Raw genomic sequence first — 17,728 nt, forward strand, 5'->3', positions numbered from 1 at the left:
TCCAAGAAATTTATATAACGTTCATCAGTCATTAGCCTACCAGAGGCCATTGACGGAAATGTAAAATAGTACATATAGCTTGCATGCTATGATCCTCAAATATTGCAATCTCTATGAAAGCATGATCAGCTTGAACATTAAAAATATGAATTTGCTCTGTTTGTTTTATGTCTCTCGTTAATAATGAGGCAGACGTCACTGATATTCACCACTGTTCCCAGCAGCACAGCTGACCTGCATTGACCTCACTGCTTAAATGTCCTTATTGTGTGTGTGTGTGTGTGTGTGTGTGTGTGTGTGTGTGTGTGTGTGTGTGTGTGTGTGTGTGTGTGTGTGTGTGTGTGTGTGTGTGTGTGTGTGTGTGTGTGTGTGTGTGTGTGTGTGTGTGTGTGTGTGTGTGTGTGTGTGTGTTGGAAGCCTCTGATGCTGACAAAGTATAAGAGCTCTGAAAGGTTGAAACCAGAAATCGCTTTGACTCAATGGCCAAAATACACTTTATTACACTTTATTGTCCAGTTATTTGATCAATTTGAGCTGTCTAGAGCCTAAAGCCTGCAGGACAGACCAGCCAGTCATCTGTCAGCAATAAAACATGGTGGAAGAGACTTTTCATCAAAAACCATCCTGCTGATTTGTCTGCCATCAGGGTCAGTTATTGCAGTGTTTTTCCAACAGATCTCAGAGGACTAAAGACTGGGGCTGGACTATTACAGTAAAAGGGACTCTTTCATCCAACATTACACACACCAATTACACCCACTGACCCTCTACAACATGGCTTTGTTTCTGCTTGCATAGAGAGAACTGCCCTCTCATCACTGATGCATGAGTCTGACTCGGTTTGTGTGAATGAATCTTTATCACGGTCAGACAAAAGAAACGTGAAGCCTGGAAGCAAATGTAAAACATGATTGGCATAACACAGTATATACATTACATTTTATGGTATAACACTAGGGTCATTTCTTTGTTAAGGTGTCCGTGTTTTTATTATCCTCTGCCACTGCTTCAACCTTTGAAGTGATAATCGTGTTGTGCTTGCTTGATGTGACCATAAGGTGGCACTAGTGGTTAAATTAACACACAGAAGATCTGTTGAATGATTTGCTTTTTTTCTACTTTATTCTGACACAAATGTTGTAAGATCCACCCGTGTCAAGATACAATTGCTGTATGCACACTGAACATTAATGTCTACTCTATAACAGAATTAGCTAAGAAACTTGTTTCCGAAGTGGAAGGCTAAGGAAATTTTATTAGCCTAGAACCTATTTATAAATTCTTCATAACAACACCGAAATTGGACCTACACATCCATACAAATGGACATTAGATGCTTAACTTTGGGAAAATACTGATTAATAACCTACACACACACACACACACACACACACACACACACACACACACACACACACACACACACACACACACACACACACACACACACACACACACACACACACACACACACACACACATGGCTCTCTATAGACTTAATATTTTTTATAATGTACAAACTGTATATTCTATCTCCTTACACTAACCCTACCCCTAAACCTACCCATCACAGAAAACTTTCTGCAGTTTTACATTTAAAAAAAAAACTCATTCTGTATGATTTATAAGCTTGTGTACCCATGGGGACCTCAATTTAGGTCCCCACTGTGACACGAGTCCCCATGAGTCTGTGTGCATTCAGGTTGAAGTCCCCACCGGTTTAGAAAAACAGGTACACACACACACACACACACACACACACACACACACACACACACACACACACACACACACACACACACACACACACACACACACACACACACACACACACACACACACTCTCACACACACACACACACACACACACACACACACACACACACACACACACACACACACACACACACACACACACACACACACACTCTCTCACACACACACACACACACACACACACACACACACACACACACACACACACACACACACACACACACACACACACACACAGGGACGCAATCATCTTTATACTGTATATATTATGTAACAATTATCACAACAAAGAAAACATGAAAATGTTGTGGGTTTTCAGCTTTATTTATTTTATTTTGACACCAAATATTAAATTGATACAGTATGTTCTTTAATTTTCCACTATGCTTTTTTAAAACTTATTTAGTTAAAATAATGATTCAATTAAAATAGATGTTATAATGGAATATAATTAATAGAATTCAAATAAAATGAAGTAAAAATAATTAGAATAGTTTTAATAATTTATCTTTTTTTTTTCTTAAGTATTTCTTAAGTAAAACTATGTGTATGTAGAGTCAGTACAGATGATGCATTTCTCATCAGACAATACCAATAAGGATTTATGAATCCACTTTCGTCATTGTCGCCACCACAACCATTACATGGAGACGAGAGGACTGCGGGGTCCCAGTCCTCCCTCCTCAGAGACAGAGCAACAACAGCAAGGAAACCATTATCAGATATTTAGGCCAAGTATATAGGGCAGAGGACTAAAATACTGTTGTATATTAATTAAGCCCACCATGAAGTAGAGTATATCATATCCAGCAGCAGCAGGGGATATTTTCTGTCTCCCTGTGGGTTTTGCATTCCTCAGTCTATTGTGGCAAGGCTGCTGACAGCCATAACAGTAACAAAATCCCTAAACGTCTCAACACCGCGCAGATAATTGCTGTCTTACAGGAAATAAACAGTCCATTTTCCATTATCCATTCAGAAATTCTACTATAAATATGTTTTACAGCAGTGTCGTAGCATGCCATCATCATGTGCATAGCCAATTTTGCTCTTCTTGCAGGATCTATCCCAACAGATTTTACAATGTAAGATGTAATTTGCTCTATTTGATAAATAAAACAGCACAATACCTTGCATAAAAAGAAAACACTGCATGTACACAGGAATGAACCAACCGTGGATGAATCAATCAATCAATAAAAGATCAAGTGAAGCCTTTGTGTCTCAAAGACTCTGGAGGATTGGGACAAATCCCCTTCTTTCATGTGGCAATGAACACCTCCGTTAGCACAGATCCCAACCAGCTCCTCTGTCCTGTCTCCAGCAGGGTGTTCCTGTGGGTAAAGCCATTAACTGTGAGCTTATGAAGTTCGGGGAGCGCCACCTGCATGTGTGAGGGTCCCAGAAGGAGTCCTTAATAAGGCTCTAGTGTTCGGCCAGGAGTGCAGTCTCTGAATAAAGCAATCATTACAGACTAATTCTGGTGCATGTGACCTGTGCTCACATTCCTGCCTCATCCTCCAGCCTCCCTTTCCACTGCTGCAGGCAAGCAGTTTTCAGCACAGAAGGAAAGATATACGGGGTAGATCAGGGCTAGTTGTCACAAGGGCTATATTTCAGTAAATGTAATATTTTGAGGCAAACACCATAAATGCTTCTTTTAACTACAATAGCTGCAGTGACACTTAATAAAGTATAAATGCAATAAAACCACACTGGGATACATTAATACAATTAAAAGCCAACAATATTACATTATTGCTAATACACATAAAATATAGAGTAAGTCATGGAAGTTTTTCATCAGATTAGTTATTAGGTCAAAAGGTCAATTATGTTAAATAGGCAGTAATCAAGGAATTATCAATAGCTTTTTTTGTAGCCACTGGAAAATCAACCTAGGGTGCGTTTCCCGAAAGCATCGTTGGCCAACTATGGTCGCAAGTTCATCGCAATGTCCATTGAACTCTATTGGTAACGACGGAACTTGCGACCATAGTTGGCCAACGATGCTTTCGGGAAACGCACCCCTATATGAGAAATGTTCACAAAATGTCAAAAATATGACAGCTAATTCTGGTATCTCCTGAATCAGCCAAGACAGTAGATAGCTGAAACAGACAGAAATACTGTGTTATTGTTTTAGCCATACAGATACAGCTGTGTATGAAACAATTAAAGGGATAGTTCACTGGAAATGAAAATGTTGTCATCATTTAACCCTCAAGCTGTTCCAAAACTGTATGAGTTTCTTTCTTCTGCTGAACACAAAAGAAGATATTCTGAAGAATGTCGGTAACCAGACAGTTGCCATTGACATACTACACAGTATTTTTTTTTTCCTACTATGGAAGTCAATAGATACCTTCAACTGTTTGATTGCCATATTCTTAAAAATATCTTCTCTTGAGTTCAACAGAAGAAAGAAAGTCATACAGTTTTGGAACAACTTGAGGGTGAGTAAATGATGATAGAATTTTCATTAACCCTAACCCTAATCCTAACCCCAACCCTAACCCTAACCCTAACCCGAACTATCCCTTTAAAGATTAAAAGAACCCTTAGGCTAAGTTTTATAAAAACTTGACTCAATACTAGCCTATTGCATATTGGGAAATCACTAAAATGATTCATTTGCCCACATCATTAAAAACAGCTGACTCATAATACTAATTTGTTTGAGAATAGGCTATATGCCTACATTGGTCGCACTGTCAGTTCGACTCATAAAAAACATTCGAGTTGGAATCGGACAAAACATTCTGCTAATGATTCACTTAAAAGAGTCGACTCATTAGAGTTATTCGTTCGGGAATCGGAATACATTGGTCGGAGCGTGTGCTGAATCAGTGAATAGTTAGCGCAAATGACTGTTATACACTTGTAATATAGCCGCTATACTGTAAAGAAAAGTGGCTGGCTTAAATTTTTAAGTACAATCAACTTGAATCAACAATGATTGAGTCAATTCAACTTAAATTAGGCCTGGGTCTACAATAAAATGAGTTAAAGCAATGTAAAAACATATTTTGTCATAACTTTTTGATCATATTTTTTTTTACAGGGAAAACACCCATTCGAATCGTTAATGGGATGAAGAGCTCACGCGCCGTGTGTTGGTGGCAGTAGTGCTCTGCTCTGCGCGCGAGGCTCTCCATTCGTCACGGTTGGAGCCGCTATCTGGGCGGGGAGAAAGAAAGAAACCTCACTAAAGCTCACTAACACTCAGCAGAGGAGAGAGAAGCCGCGGTTCACAACTGAGGACGCGCACGGGAGAATATCTTGCAGGCGTGGTGAATAAAAGAAAATCGAAACATCTCAATCCAAGCACTCTCATTTTCTTGTGGATTTTCAACGGTTTTGATGTCGGCTGATCTGGTGTGAAGCGTTTACCAGTTCAACTTCTGTTTTTGGGGGGGGGGAGTGGAGGTAACATTTCAGCTTCATTCGTGTCTTGTAAAAGGAATGAATGACCAAGACAAAGGTTGACACCGGTTCCCCGACGCATTTTGTCTCGTCGAAGGAGAAGAGGCAAAAGCAGAAAATGGAGAGCAGCACCGGCGAACAAGAACAGCCGCCTGCGCAGCCGCTGCAAGTTAACGAGAAAAAGAAAACACACCGGGCACCGTCTCCAGCAAGACCCAAAGATGTGCCCGGGTGGTCCCTCACTAAAATCCGCGGAGGTATCGGCACGCCGACGCTGAGCGTTAAACCGGGAGCCATATATTTAGGCGGCCGCGTGTCCAGACGCAGCCCGGTTACCGGGAAAGAACCGAAAACAGAGAAGAGTAAACCCACCGGCAAGCCCGCGCTATCCGCGGCCAGTGCTCAGAAGAGCAGCGCGAAGTCCAATAAAAGCGCTCGAAGAAAAGTTTCGGACGCCAGCATCGGATCGGATGATTTAAGCAAGGACTCTGGCTGCGCTCCGGGGAAACTCTCAGCCACCGACAGCAGCTCCGAGCTCTCGGACTGCGCCTCCGAGGAGAACAAGGTCTCCACAGACGCGCTCAGCAGTGACACCGAGACCAGCAGTCGCGGGGGGATCGACGGCGATAAATCGGCAGCAGAACATGGACTATTGGACAAGAGTGGTCAAACCAAGACCAGCGTGGAGAAAGAGCGACTCTCGCTGGGAATGGAGACCGCAGAGGGGAGCGTCTCTCCCGGCGACGAGCGCTCGCTCACCTCGTTCGACAGCAGGATGCTCGCCAGCACTTCCCTGGCGTTTTCGGACCTGACTGAGGAGCTGATGGACGGGATGCACGAGGAATTAATCAGGGAAATAGAGGAACTCAGGTCGGAAAATGATTATTTAAAGGTAAGATAATGATTCTATTATTTTATTAGGCCTATTGTTAAATCAAACATCAAAGCATTGCAGAAAAAACTAATATTTTCATGATTTGTTATCACAACTTTTTATCTTTTTTCAAATCAACTTAGATAATGTGGTTCAGATAACATAATATTTTGAGTTTCTATTTATTAAACCAATCTCCTTCGTTGTCTTAACTCAAAATTTTCACTTCAATTAACTCAAAATTTTAAAGAAACCAGGTAAGTTACTTTTTTTTAGGTTAAACCAACAATGGTGTCATATGGCACCATGTTAACCACATATGGCACCATGTTAACCACTGTCTCCACCAAAATGTCATATTGCTCAGTTTAAGGTTACAACTTGGATGTTATTAGTCCTTTGGCTGATGCCAAAAACCAAAACACTGATCTAAAGAACATGATGCACCATAAAAACCTCCAAATAACCAACTAGAACCATATGGTATGCAAAAGGGGTTCTTTTCAGAACATTTAAAGAATTTCTAAAAAGAAATTCCCCAAAGTATAGCCAGTAACACTGTTGTAGTTACAACAGTGAAACTGTAGTGCAATAGTATAAGCGGCTAACAATATTTTTATTATGCTCATGATTATGACAACCAACTAGATTGAAAATGCTGAATTACCTTATTAATAAAACAAATCATATAAAAGTGGTAAATTAATTACACCATAAGGCCACTTAGAAATTATATAGCCTACTGAATCAAGAAAATCAAATTCATAAAACTGAGTAGAAATTACAGAAATTGATGTGAAATGATAAATGGCTGGAAACTAAGTTTTTTTTATATAATGATGAAATGTATCACAATAACTGTTGTTATTGTAGCCTATTTGGTGGAAACTAGCTGGAGGGTCACCAGTAATACTACTGCATATCATTATCATTTTTCCTAAGGCATACATGCCAGTGTGTTCCCTCTAAAACTGGAAATACTCATTTTATTCATTTTGCAAGGCATATATTTAAGATCTTTGTTTACTATTAGATGGGTTTGTCATATAAGAGCTGAACAGTGATTCCTGTAATCTCGGTTTTCATAAACTATCAGAAGACCATGACAACCAAATCTTTTTCATTTGGCATGCCTAATATAACAGCAGAAAAAAGGCTAGTGTTTAGTTGTGTTGCTTGAGTAATGCAGCTGTTTGTACAGATGCTGCAGCAGTCCACTGCGCCCGCGCCCACTTTTCACTCCATTGTTTATCCGCGCGCTGAGCACGTGACGCGCGCTGCAGTAGTTGACCTATATTCACTGGAAATGTGTGACAGCACGCGGTGGCCCACAGCATCTATCAGCCTCTGAGAGTGGGATGCATTTTTTTCTACCCGTTTGAGGTATACATAGTTTATTTGTGTTTAGAGCCATGTGCTTTGTGTGCAAACTCATTATAATCATAATGCAGCATGCATAATGAATTTGATGAATATATTGGTTTTCACACCACCCTTGATAATAGGTCAGGGGCATGCATTTTTTGAAGGGGTGCCAGTGGTAGTCCGGACTTACCTGGGTAGATCTTTTATCATCTAAACCCAATATGTTTTTTTAAAAAGCTTGCAAAATGCATAGTCATTTCTAAAATGATGCATTGTTTGTTTGTGTGTATATCAGGATGAAATGGAGGAGCTTCGCTCTGAGATGCTGGAGATGAGGGACATGTACATGGAGGAGGATGTTTATCAGCTCCAGGAGCTCAGACAGCAGCTGGATCAGGCCAACAAGACCTGCCGCATCCTGCAGTACCGCCTGAAGAAGGCAGAGAGGCGCAGTATCCGCGTGGCCCAGACTGGACAAGTGGACGGAGAGCTTATCCGCACACTGGAGCAAGACGTCAAGGTTAGTGCGGCACGGTATTTATTGCAGATAAAACCTACCAATCGTACTCTGTTAGGTAAATGATTGTGATTGCTTGAGTTTGCATTTGAACTACCCTTTGTGAAAAAGAAGTGTGCTCAATTGTTCACTGTGTACTTGTAGTGCACTAAAAATCTTAACAGTTTGTTTATTTAGAAACTGTACTTGCAGGTAATATAAGCGAAGTAAAAAGCCAATTAATTGTACTTAAAGAGAGTCCACATTCACATAAAAAAGTGCACTTTGTAATAATTACGTCAAATTAAAAAATTGTCTTTTGTCATGCTTAAAAGTACACTTAATTTGATGCATTGACTAACAAACTAAACACATTTAAAGTACTTGATTGTAATTTCTTTAGTGTAAATTTAAACACACAGTTGAATTTAATATATTTTAAAGTTAATATATTTGAAATGTACTAAATTGCAACCTCATCATTACAAATGTGCAATTACAAAGTTTCAAAGACATCAAAGTAGATTTTAGTTCACCATAAATGCTTGTACAGTACACTTGAACCATTTCAAGAACCATAGAAGTAATTATGAAATTACATATAAAAATGTACTTAAGTACTTTTTTAAAAACTATATATTGAACTTTAATACACTTTCATTCAATTGTAAATAACATGGAATTAAGTGTCTGAAATCATTACAGTCAGTTTGCACTTAAGCATATTCTTTTAAAGTATATTAGTTCCATAAGTTGTTTTTCACAAGGGACCTCTGAATCCCTTAAGTGAATCTTATAAATATCCAATGATGTAGATGTCTTCAGAGACTGTAAGATCATGCTTTAGCCTGCATGTCATGCACCACGCAGGCAGCTGTCTCACATGGCTGTGGACACAATACTTCCTTTATCTGGTCTGTCAGAGGAGAGAGAAATAACCATGATGTCATTCCCATCGCCACTGTCTGTATTCGTCTTTTAAATGGCTGATGTGTATACAGTAACAGAGGGAAGGAAAAGGAGGGAGAGTGATTTCCTCTGCCAAGCAAATGCTGTGGCTCTATTGAGACTGACTATGGTGGTCTTAAACAAGTAACATTGTCACATACTTAAGTTTCACTACTCAGGACACAGCTGGTGAGGATCAGAAGTTTTAACACACAATCGATGAGGCAAGGCGAGGGGGAGGGTGTCTGCAGGAAAACATCGCGGCCTCTGCTGAATTCTTTAACTGCTGACAGGAGTCTCCTAACACAGGGTCAATTGTCTCCCCACGCTACTGGCACAGCCAGGTCAAATTACACTGATCTCCGCAGCGCTTCGTGCATTCAACTGGTTAATATACTCTATTGCCACTGCTGTGACAGACACACTGTGCTTTAGGAGGAAGAACATTGTTTCTTTAAGTTCAGCTTAGCACAGCAACAAAGCTAACTCAGATTGTCTTGTACCCTTACAGGCTTATGAAGATAACTAGTACTACATCCAGTGCTTTGAAATATACTTTAAATAGTTGTGTAACACATGCTACAGTATTTAGTTAATTTGTACAGTGGCTGATGGCCTATGTACACCAATATACTCATGACTGATTGGTCAGATATTTCCTAATATTCACCATTGTCCATGGCAATGCTGTTTGGCAGACTTTCATGTCTCTTGTTTCACACCAGTGCTCTCTTTTGTTTGACATTTTTGTCTCAGTTATTGATTGAAAATGACCTTGAGGATTTTTGCAATGTTTATCTTGTTTCTACTGATTGTTTTGTACATTATGACCTAAAACTATCAGAAAAAAGGTAACGGTAAAACTAACCGAAAGGGACCATGATGTTGAGCATATCATCCAATCATCCAATGATAGACCGATTCTCTATACGTTATCCTGCCTGTTATTTGGCTTACTCACCAAATATATATACATGATTGGACTTCAAATACTAATTTGAGTTTAAAAAATACTGTGTTATGTGAAATCCACTGCCCCAAAGTGATGCCATTGTGGAGAACCATGTAATTCCCATACAGCTATATATATTTGCATGCATATAAAATACAATTTAACAATGACATTTTGAAAATTCTAAAATGGAATACTCAGGACACACAACATTGCATTGTTTATTATGCATTGACAAGACTGTTGGTAGATTTGGATCTACTGGTTGATTTATCTCAAAATGCTAAATTATTACTGGCCACTACATTACTAATCATGTTCTATATGTTAAGTAAAACCCTTGATTTTTGTGAAACTTAACGCACATGGCCCACTTACCGGGTGTTTCCAAATGAATAAACCTCATTCAGAGGTCAGTGATATTCTGACCAAGAGGCTGTGCAAGACAAATGTTTTTTCCCCTTGGACTTACCCTGTCATAAAAGAGTTTCCCATGTTCAGATTTTTCCCATCTTGCTCTGGTCTCTCAGGACCGTGGGGGAGGGGATGATGTCATGGTCAGGAGGGGGTAGGGGTGAAAAGGGTTGATGGAGGATTTGAATGTTTGTAAGATCCCTGCACCATTTCCTGCTCTCTGAAGCACTGGCCTCATTTCTCATCCAGAGAGAGCAGCGTCTCCCAGATCTGTCAGGGGGAAGGATGGAAAACAGCTCCACACCTTCTCATCAGCTGCTCTGGCTTATTAAACAGGGTTTGGAGAATTACTATAGCTTCCTCTTTCCCTCTGTTACCCATCTGAGCTTCTTCTCCAATCATGTGCTCATGCAAAACAACAGCTGAGAAACAGAGACAATGATTACAGCTGTAGGAGACAAAAACTGTCTAAATGAGATCTCTTCTGTTCCTTAAATCTCGATAATCTAGTGCATTCAAATTGTATCACTCCCATTATAATCAACGATTAGCAGTGCCCGTGTTATACAGTTTGCAGGTTGAATATCTAAACATGCAATATATCAAAATAAAGAACAGACCTGTGTTATTCTAGCTTAATGCATTCTTTTTTCATCCACATTTGAATGTGGGTATGTTTCATAAAAAAGCATTTTAAACAAAAAAGCTGAGAAAATCGCATTTTCATCAAAAGACTACATCCAGATCGCATTCAGAACGATGATCAAAACATAGATGGAGTAGATCGAGTCCATCAACATCCCTAATGCTTGCACAATCCTATAGCTCGCCCTGGGTCGACATTTCAGGCAGTTTTGATTTATATGCTGTTTAATGTTGGTGATCGCGTTATTTTACATAAGCATCTGCTTTCATATGACATCGCTTGTTTCTGCTTCTTCTTCACATGTGAACACAGAAAGCCTGAAAATTCTGTCAATGGCGGGGAAGCGTTGTCTCATAAATTATGGAAATTAATTGGGGAAAAAGAGTTAAAATCATAACACGGATATCATTAAATATTTCTGCTCATGCTCACACTTAATGGAGGATGTTTGTGTAAGTCTCCTGCTTCCAAGAAGAAAGTATCAGATTTATCCAAGTTCAAATTACAGTATCTGAGCTCTGCTAGTTTCATTTACATCTCCAAAATTTGCTTCTATTTTTATTTCTGAGACAAAGTTAATACTTTAAAGAGTTAAATTCCAAAGTATACTTCAGTTTTGACGCAAATGCAGTGTAGCTATGCGTACAGCAAAACTAATAGTCTTTTATTTATATTTATATTAAAAATTAATATTCCCACTCACACAAGCTCTCGTCGACCTGGCCGTCTATTGTTGTTGCATTTTTCTTTCTTTCGACTGTGAAACAACAAGCTGGGCTAGTGACGCCACCCTTTGGACCAACCAATAGGGCGTCTATTTTTGTTGGCCAAAACCCAGGAACAAGATCACATTTTAGCCCTTCCAGTTCCATCGTCCTGAAGTCAATGGATTTTTGGTTAAATGTCTTGGTTAGATGTTAAATTCTATGACATAATGCATTGGTAATAGAGTGCTACAGTAGTGAAATCAAAACCTGGGAAGACTTATTCACCAGTGGTTCCCTAGGGATTTTCCTATGGGTTTTTATGATAGAGTTTGTAGTAAACATAACTCAAAGATACTTGGACATTTTGTTCTACAACGTAAACTGGACACACTCACACCCCAAATGTTCTTATCCGGTTACTTATTAGAAACGTAAAAAAAAACACATAGCTGCAAAATGTGTCATTTACGCTGTAGAGCCAAACGTTTATGGTTTTATGCTGATGATGAAATTGACGTCTGTATGTGTAACCTAGCGTATGTGCGAAACTTAAAGTATATTTTGAGCTTAATGAGACATGCATTAAGTGTCCTGAGCTTTAAAATAGCAACCTCTGAGTAATAAAAGTACCCTCTGGGCACAATGAGAATAATAAAGAGGAAGTGAGGGTGACAGATGCTGATAAGCAAATAAATACTGTTTGGCCAGTTTGGCTTTCGCCTGTTTAGAAATCAGCTTAGCAGCAGCATCCTGGAGATAAGAGGGGAGAAAGAGGCACATAGTAATGAACATCTTATTGTGAAGCAGGTTTGGTCCACTCTCGGTCAAACCACTCTAGAGATTCCAGGAAAACTGACTCTGGCTGCCTTCTGCCTTCATTATCATCCATGTGAGGAGTGCACATGCACAATCATCCATGTGCTGCATTCACACGTCAAAGTCAACTCAAACAGCCATGGAGCAAGACAAAGCCCCACTTAAAGCCCAGATCTAAAGCTCAGAGAAACTCTAGAGGAGGCACATTTGAGATAACTTCAATTTAAAAAATTGAAAAGCAGGAGACTCCATTTACTTTTACCCTATATTTTATCTCAGTAATTTCCAGTTTCACTCAGAAATGCATCACATCATGCAAGTAAAATGGTTTGCAAATGCAATTTTATGCTGACTCTACTACTCGCTTTTAGGTTGCAAAGGCAGGATTTGTAAAAATATCTCGAGAGTGACATATGGGTGGAAGCAGAAATGGACTGGCAGATGTGTTTAAAGTGTGTCCATCCTTTTAAAAATGTAGTAGCAACTGTGTTAATGGGTTTCTTTCAACGACCGAATTTGGTGCCCTTGGACTGTCTTCATCTGGCTCATCTGAGCTGCATGTGTGTTTATAGAGGTTAACCGAAGGGCAGCTTGTTTTTTTTTTTTTTTTTTTCTAAGTAGGGTAAGGTTGAGGTTACAGTGTGAATGTGCCCGGGCATCTGTCCCGCAGATGCAACCAGATACAGATCTGGAGGGAAGTCATTTAAAACGACCGTTTGCACAGCAGAGAGGCGGAGCAAACACACACACACACACACACACACACACACACACACACACACACACACACACACACACACACACACACACACACACACACACACACACACAATCAAACCCAAAGACAAACAAATTCCACAGAGCCGTTTACATATTTGTCCAAGTACAACTGATGAATAGTCATGGGCGCATGCAAATATTATTTGATGGGTCATTACACTCCTTTGATTTCAGTGTTTGGTCAAATGGTGCAGCAGATGCGTAAAGCACTTTGTGATTTCTATCTGTGATAGGTAGATATGGCAGTTTGTTGTTTTACATCAGGCTGTGGTGGCAAGGCAACCCCCCAAACACACACACACACATATGCCATTGGTGTGCTTCACTACCCCTTTCCCTGTTGATCTATAGGTGTCCATCTTTTTTTGCATGTAAAAGCAACAACAGGGCCGTGACACTGTCAGTCAAAGGCAGGTGGGTGGCGTCTAGACAGAATGGAGGGAGGAGTGAATTCAAATAATCTGAGACCAACAGACACTTTTGGTGCTCTGATAATTAAAGCATTTGTATGACAATACAGACGCCCCGATTACCATAAAACCTTGGGCCTGTGGTTTAGAAACAAACTCTACTCTATTATGAATTGTGACAGAATTATTTCATGCTTGGCTGTTTGTTCTTAGAAATATTGATACTGTATAAATCTCTTAGTTATATTTAAGAATTAAAAGATGTGGTTGCCAGAACTTATTTTAAAAGAACATACATTAAATTAAATAAATGTTTCAGGAACTAAAAGATGGTGTTTTGATAACTTTATATTTTACAGTCAATGACTGTATGAGTCTTTGATATAATTTGCATTAAAAAAAATCATATTGAATTTTAAAAATGTAGTTATAACCACCATAATGACACACTTATTCTGCTAGGTATATATTTTATATTCTAAATATAATTTTTACGATATATCGTAAAATAATATACTGTGCATATTCAGTGAACTTTGTAGAATGTTTACAGGAAAGCCAAAAGTGATTAATATTGCATTTTCAATATAATGCAACATCAAAACCGCATTGTACAGTTTCCTCACACTACAGCTCTACCTTTCGGAAAAAAAATAAAGCTTGTACTGAAAAAGCTGCATTGAATTAAAAACAACCGAGCTAGCAGGTTAGTAGTGTTGCTACAGTTAGATGGTTGCTCCACGGGAAGGAAATTAAAGGAAAGATTGATGGAACGAGGCTGAGAGGCTGTTGGTGAGAAAAATAAATGGAAAGAATGAGAGATGGAGGGATCTGATATGAATCAGAGCGTGGTGTTAGTACAGAGGAGCATTGTGGGTACCCAGCTGCACCCTGGCTGTGGTTCAGACACAGAGAGAGAGGAGAACCCTCTCTCAAGAAGCACAGCTCACAAACAGGGACTGTGTTCCTCCTCATACCCCCTCACAGTCCCCATTTACCCCTTTCAGTGACTGCTGCCCTCTCTTTTATTCATTCCTCGCACACAAACCTACATCCTTCCTTTATATGTCTGCTATTAGAACATACAAACATTGTCAGTAATGAAAAATGGGCTTGTGTTGCTAAAATGGTCCAAACACCATGTGTTATAGATGTGTTCGAATTCTCTGTCTTTGTTTGCCCAACACCGATAATTGCCTCCTTAAAAGTTAGTGCAGCTTTACAATCAACCGCTTTTAATGAGCTTTGGGTAATGACCACCTTCAGGAAGACATAAATCATAAACGTATGAGTCAGCCATCTTCAATACTTTTCACTGGCAAAGCTAAAAGATTGTCCTAGTGAGATTGTCTCCATAGGCAGTTTGCAGAGCACCTTTTTTCAAAGAATAAAGTCAATTTCAACACACCGCATTTAAAAACTGTTGTGGTTGTTTTAGGTGGCGAAGGATGTGTCCATCCGTCTGCACACTGAGCTGGACACCGTGGAGAAGAAGAGATCTCGCCTGGAGCAGGAGAACGAGGAGCTGAGGGTGAAACTACAGGATCTGGAGGTGGCCAAGCAGGTCCTGCAAGCTGAGATGGAGAAGGCAAGAGAGGTAGGAAAACTCTTATGCAATATGAAACCAATGAAAGCTACTTCTAGGGTGGTCTTGGTGGTTACCTGGGCATTGCTTTGTGGTTGCTAAAGTTCATCTGAGAGGTTGTTGCTGTGTGGTATTGAGCATTGCTAGGTGGTTGCTAGGGTGTTCTGGGTGGTCGCTAGGTGGCTACTTACTGGCTCAAATGAAAAGATCCGACCATGCTTTTTTCATGGTCAGCATGCAAAATCCGCAAGTTTGATGACATAGAAATGTAAAAGCACACTTTTTCATCAACAAACCGTAGGATTTGAGGTATCATCCATCATAAAAACAATGATGTATGCCTTAGAATAACTAATAATAATAACCACAATAAACCATTTTTTACCATCAAATAATATACAGTAGGAATTGGCCGATATGTTCATTTTTAACGTTATCGTCATCAGCCCGATAAGAAAATTTGGCTGATATATTAAAGCCGATAAATAATGGATTATTTCCTTCAGATGTGCACTGTTCGCCATGATGGTTTTGAATTGCTTGAAATATGATTGGAATCACTTTTTCACTTTTTCAAAGGAAAATACTTTTTTAATTGCAACATGTGCAGTGCAAGTCTGTCATATATGCTACATAAAATAATAATGAGAACATTATAATTGTGTGCTTTGGACATGGATTTAATAGTGAGACTTTTGTTTTTGTAGTCAGGCTCTCAAAAATTATATAAAAACTTGGATTCAGATTTACTGCCCAATATATCAGTTATCGTCTTTCAAATATAAAGAATTATCGGTTATCGATATCGGCCAAAATGTTTTGATATTGGTGCATCCCTAATATACAGTAGTTCACAAGTCACATTGGAGATGGAGTTGGAACTATCCATTTTTGGCCATTTTAGCTTCAGTAAGGGGAATTAGTGTGAGATCTGTAGGAAGTTGCTAGTAATTGGGGATCATTATTTAGTTTCAGATTTTCGGAAAAGGCTTCATTAGGAGCTCCTGGGAAGCTTTTAGAAAGGAAAAGTGTTTATGTTGTACTTGATTTGGCTTGGGGCAGAACTCTTGATGTTGACACTTTCGTTTAACTTGAGGCGCAGCGCTCCGCTGTAGTCAAAGCTCTATGTGTGTTACGACAGGAGCCGAGAGCCCTTCGCTCGTACTGATCTGTTGACTTTCTCTGTGTAAATGTCAGCTCGGGTGGGTGGGATTGAGGGTGGAAGGGGAGCACATGAATTTAGCATTAGATTTTCTCTACTGACAGTTTAACGAGGAGGAACATAAAGCATGCTCCTTGTGTTTGGTTAATTCTCTATTTTGGCCTGCATTCTTTCGGTAATAAATGTTTCTTTGTCTTCTGAGTAATAGATGGTTGGCTGGATGGCCTGCGTTGGCTCAATGGTTGGTCTGTGCTCTATTAGCTATGTCTGATAGAAAGTGATGAGAGCATTATTGTTTGAAGCAACGGTCATTATTGGTCGGTTCACTCTTTTCATTGAGAATCATTTTACGGGGTGTTGTATACCGCTGTGATAGTCAGTGCCAGTGCTCTGATTTGCTCGGCTGCACCACTATGGGTCGGCCCACAGGTCTGTTCTGCGTTCTTATTGGCTGAAAGCCCAGGGCAGGATGAGTGCCACTCTCTGTTGTTGAGGCCTGAATTCTTAGCTAGCGGGCACTTATGGTACACAGCGAGAATTCATACTTAACTGAACTTCTAGAGAAGAGCTAGTAAAGCTTTTCAGACAAAAGACCGCTCAAAGAATAGGGAAAAACGACAGTTTGTATGTAAAAGAAGATGATCTGATGATCTGGCTGAACACGATATCTCACGCTGACATACCCTTAGATAACAGTATAGGATGAAAGAAATGTATTAAGGTTGATCGGACAGCTCTCTGGAATACTTGATTCTGATTGGTCAGTTGACGGCTAAGCTGTATAATGGACCGATTTCCCACAAAGATGTGCTCGTTTTAGGTCTCCTTTATTTTTCTGAATAAATAATGAAAAATTGATACACTTCATCAAGGTCCTGATAACGATTGATCATGGATCAAACATGGATCAACACCATTTTAAGCTCACAGATTTCCTTGTGTCTTCTCCAAATGAGTATATTCATGAAAATAATGGCACCCTCTAAAAAACCTGTTAACTGGTTTTACTGACTGTAAGATAATTTACGGTGATAAACAGTAAAAGGACATTCCTAGTAGTCTCTGCATGACACATCACATATGATTATATTTTATTTAAATAGTTTTTATTATTTTATTAATTGTTTGGTTGTAACACCATGTTTTATGGACAGGCTACATTTAAGATATTCAAGGAAGAATGGACAGAAAAGAAACTTGTGAAAATGTGTAATTTGTATTTCTCCGCCATAATCACTAATCATTTTGTCATTGAAGTGACTTTTGGGCCTGTTGCGTGAGAAAGGCAAGTCTGCATGTGGGCCACGCTGATGTCATCCGATCACCATCAAAAACCTCCTTCCTGACACAGAAACAAACACTCAAAATAAA

At 39.5% G+C, this 17,728-nt stretch overlaps 1 protein-coding gene across 2 annotated transcripts in view; it reads left to right on the forward strand.

Moving 5' to 3' along the window:
- The first annotated feature begins 4,996 nt into the window (after positions 1-4,996).
- mtcl2 (microtubule crosslinking factor 2) overlaps positions 4,997-17,728 on the forward strand; it is a 51,461-nt gene continuing 38,729 nt past the window's right edge. For both annotated transcript variants that reach the window (XM_081385898.1, XM_081385899.1), the window contains exons 1-3: positions 4,997-6,094; positions 7,737-7,961; positions 15,049-15,207. In XM_081385898.1, coding sequence (XP_081242024.1) covers positions 5,246-6,094; positions 7,737-7,961; positions 15,049-15,207 — 1,233 coding nt within the window. In that variant the 5' untranslated portion in view covers positions 4,997-5,245. The remainder of the gene's footprint in view (positions 6,095-7,736; positions 7,962-15,048; positions 15,208-17,728) is intronic.

The sequence above is a fragment of the Scardinius erythrophthalmus genome, assembly GCF_964197995.2.
Source record: "Scardinius erythrophthalmus genome assembly, chromosome: 15".
Lineage (NCBI taxonomy): Eukaryota > Metazoa > Chordata > Actinopteri > Cypriniformes > Leuciscidae > Scardinius > Scardinius erythrophthalmus.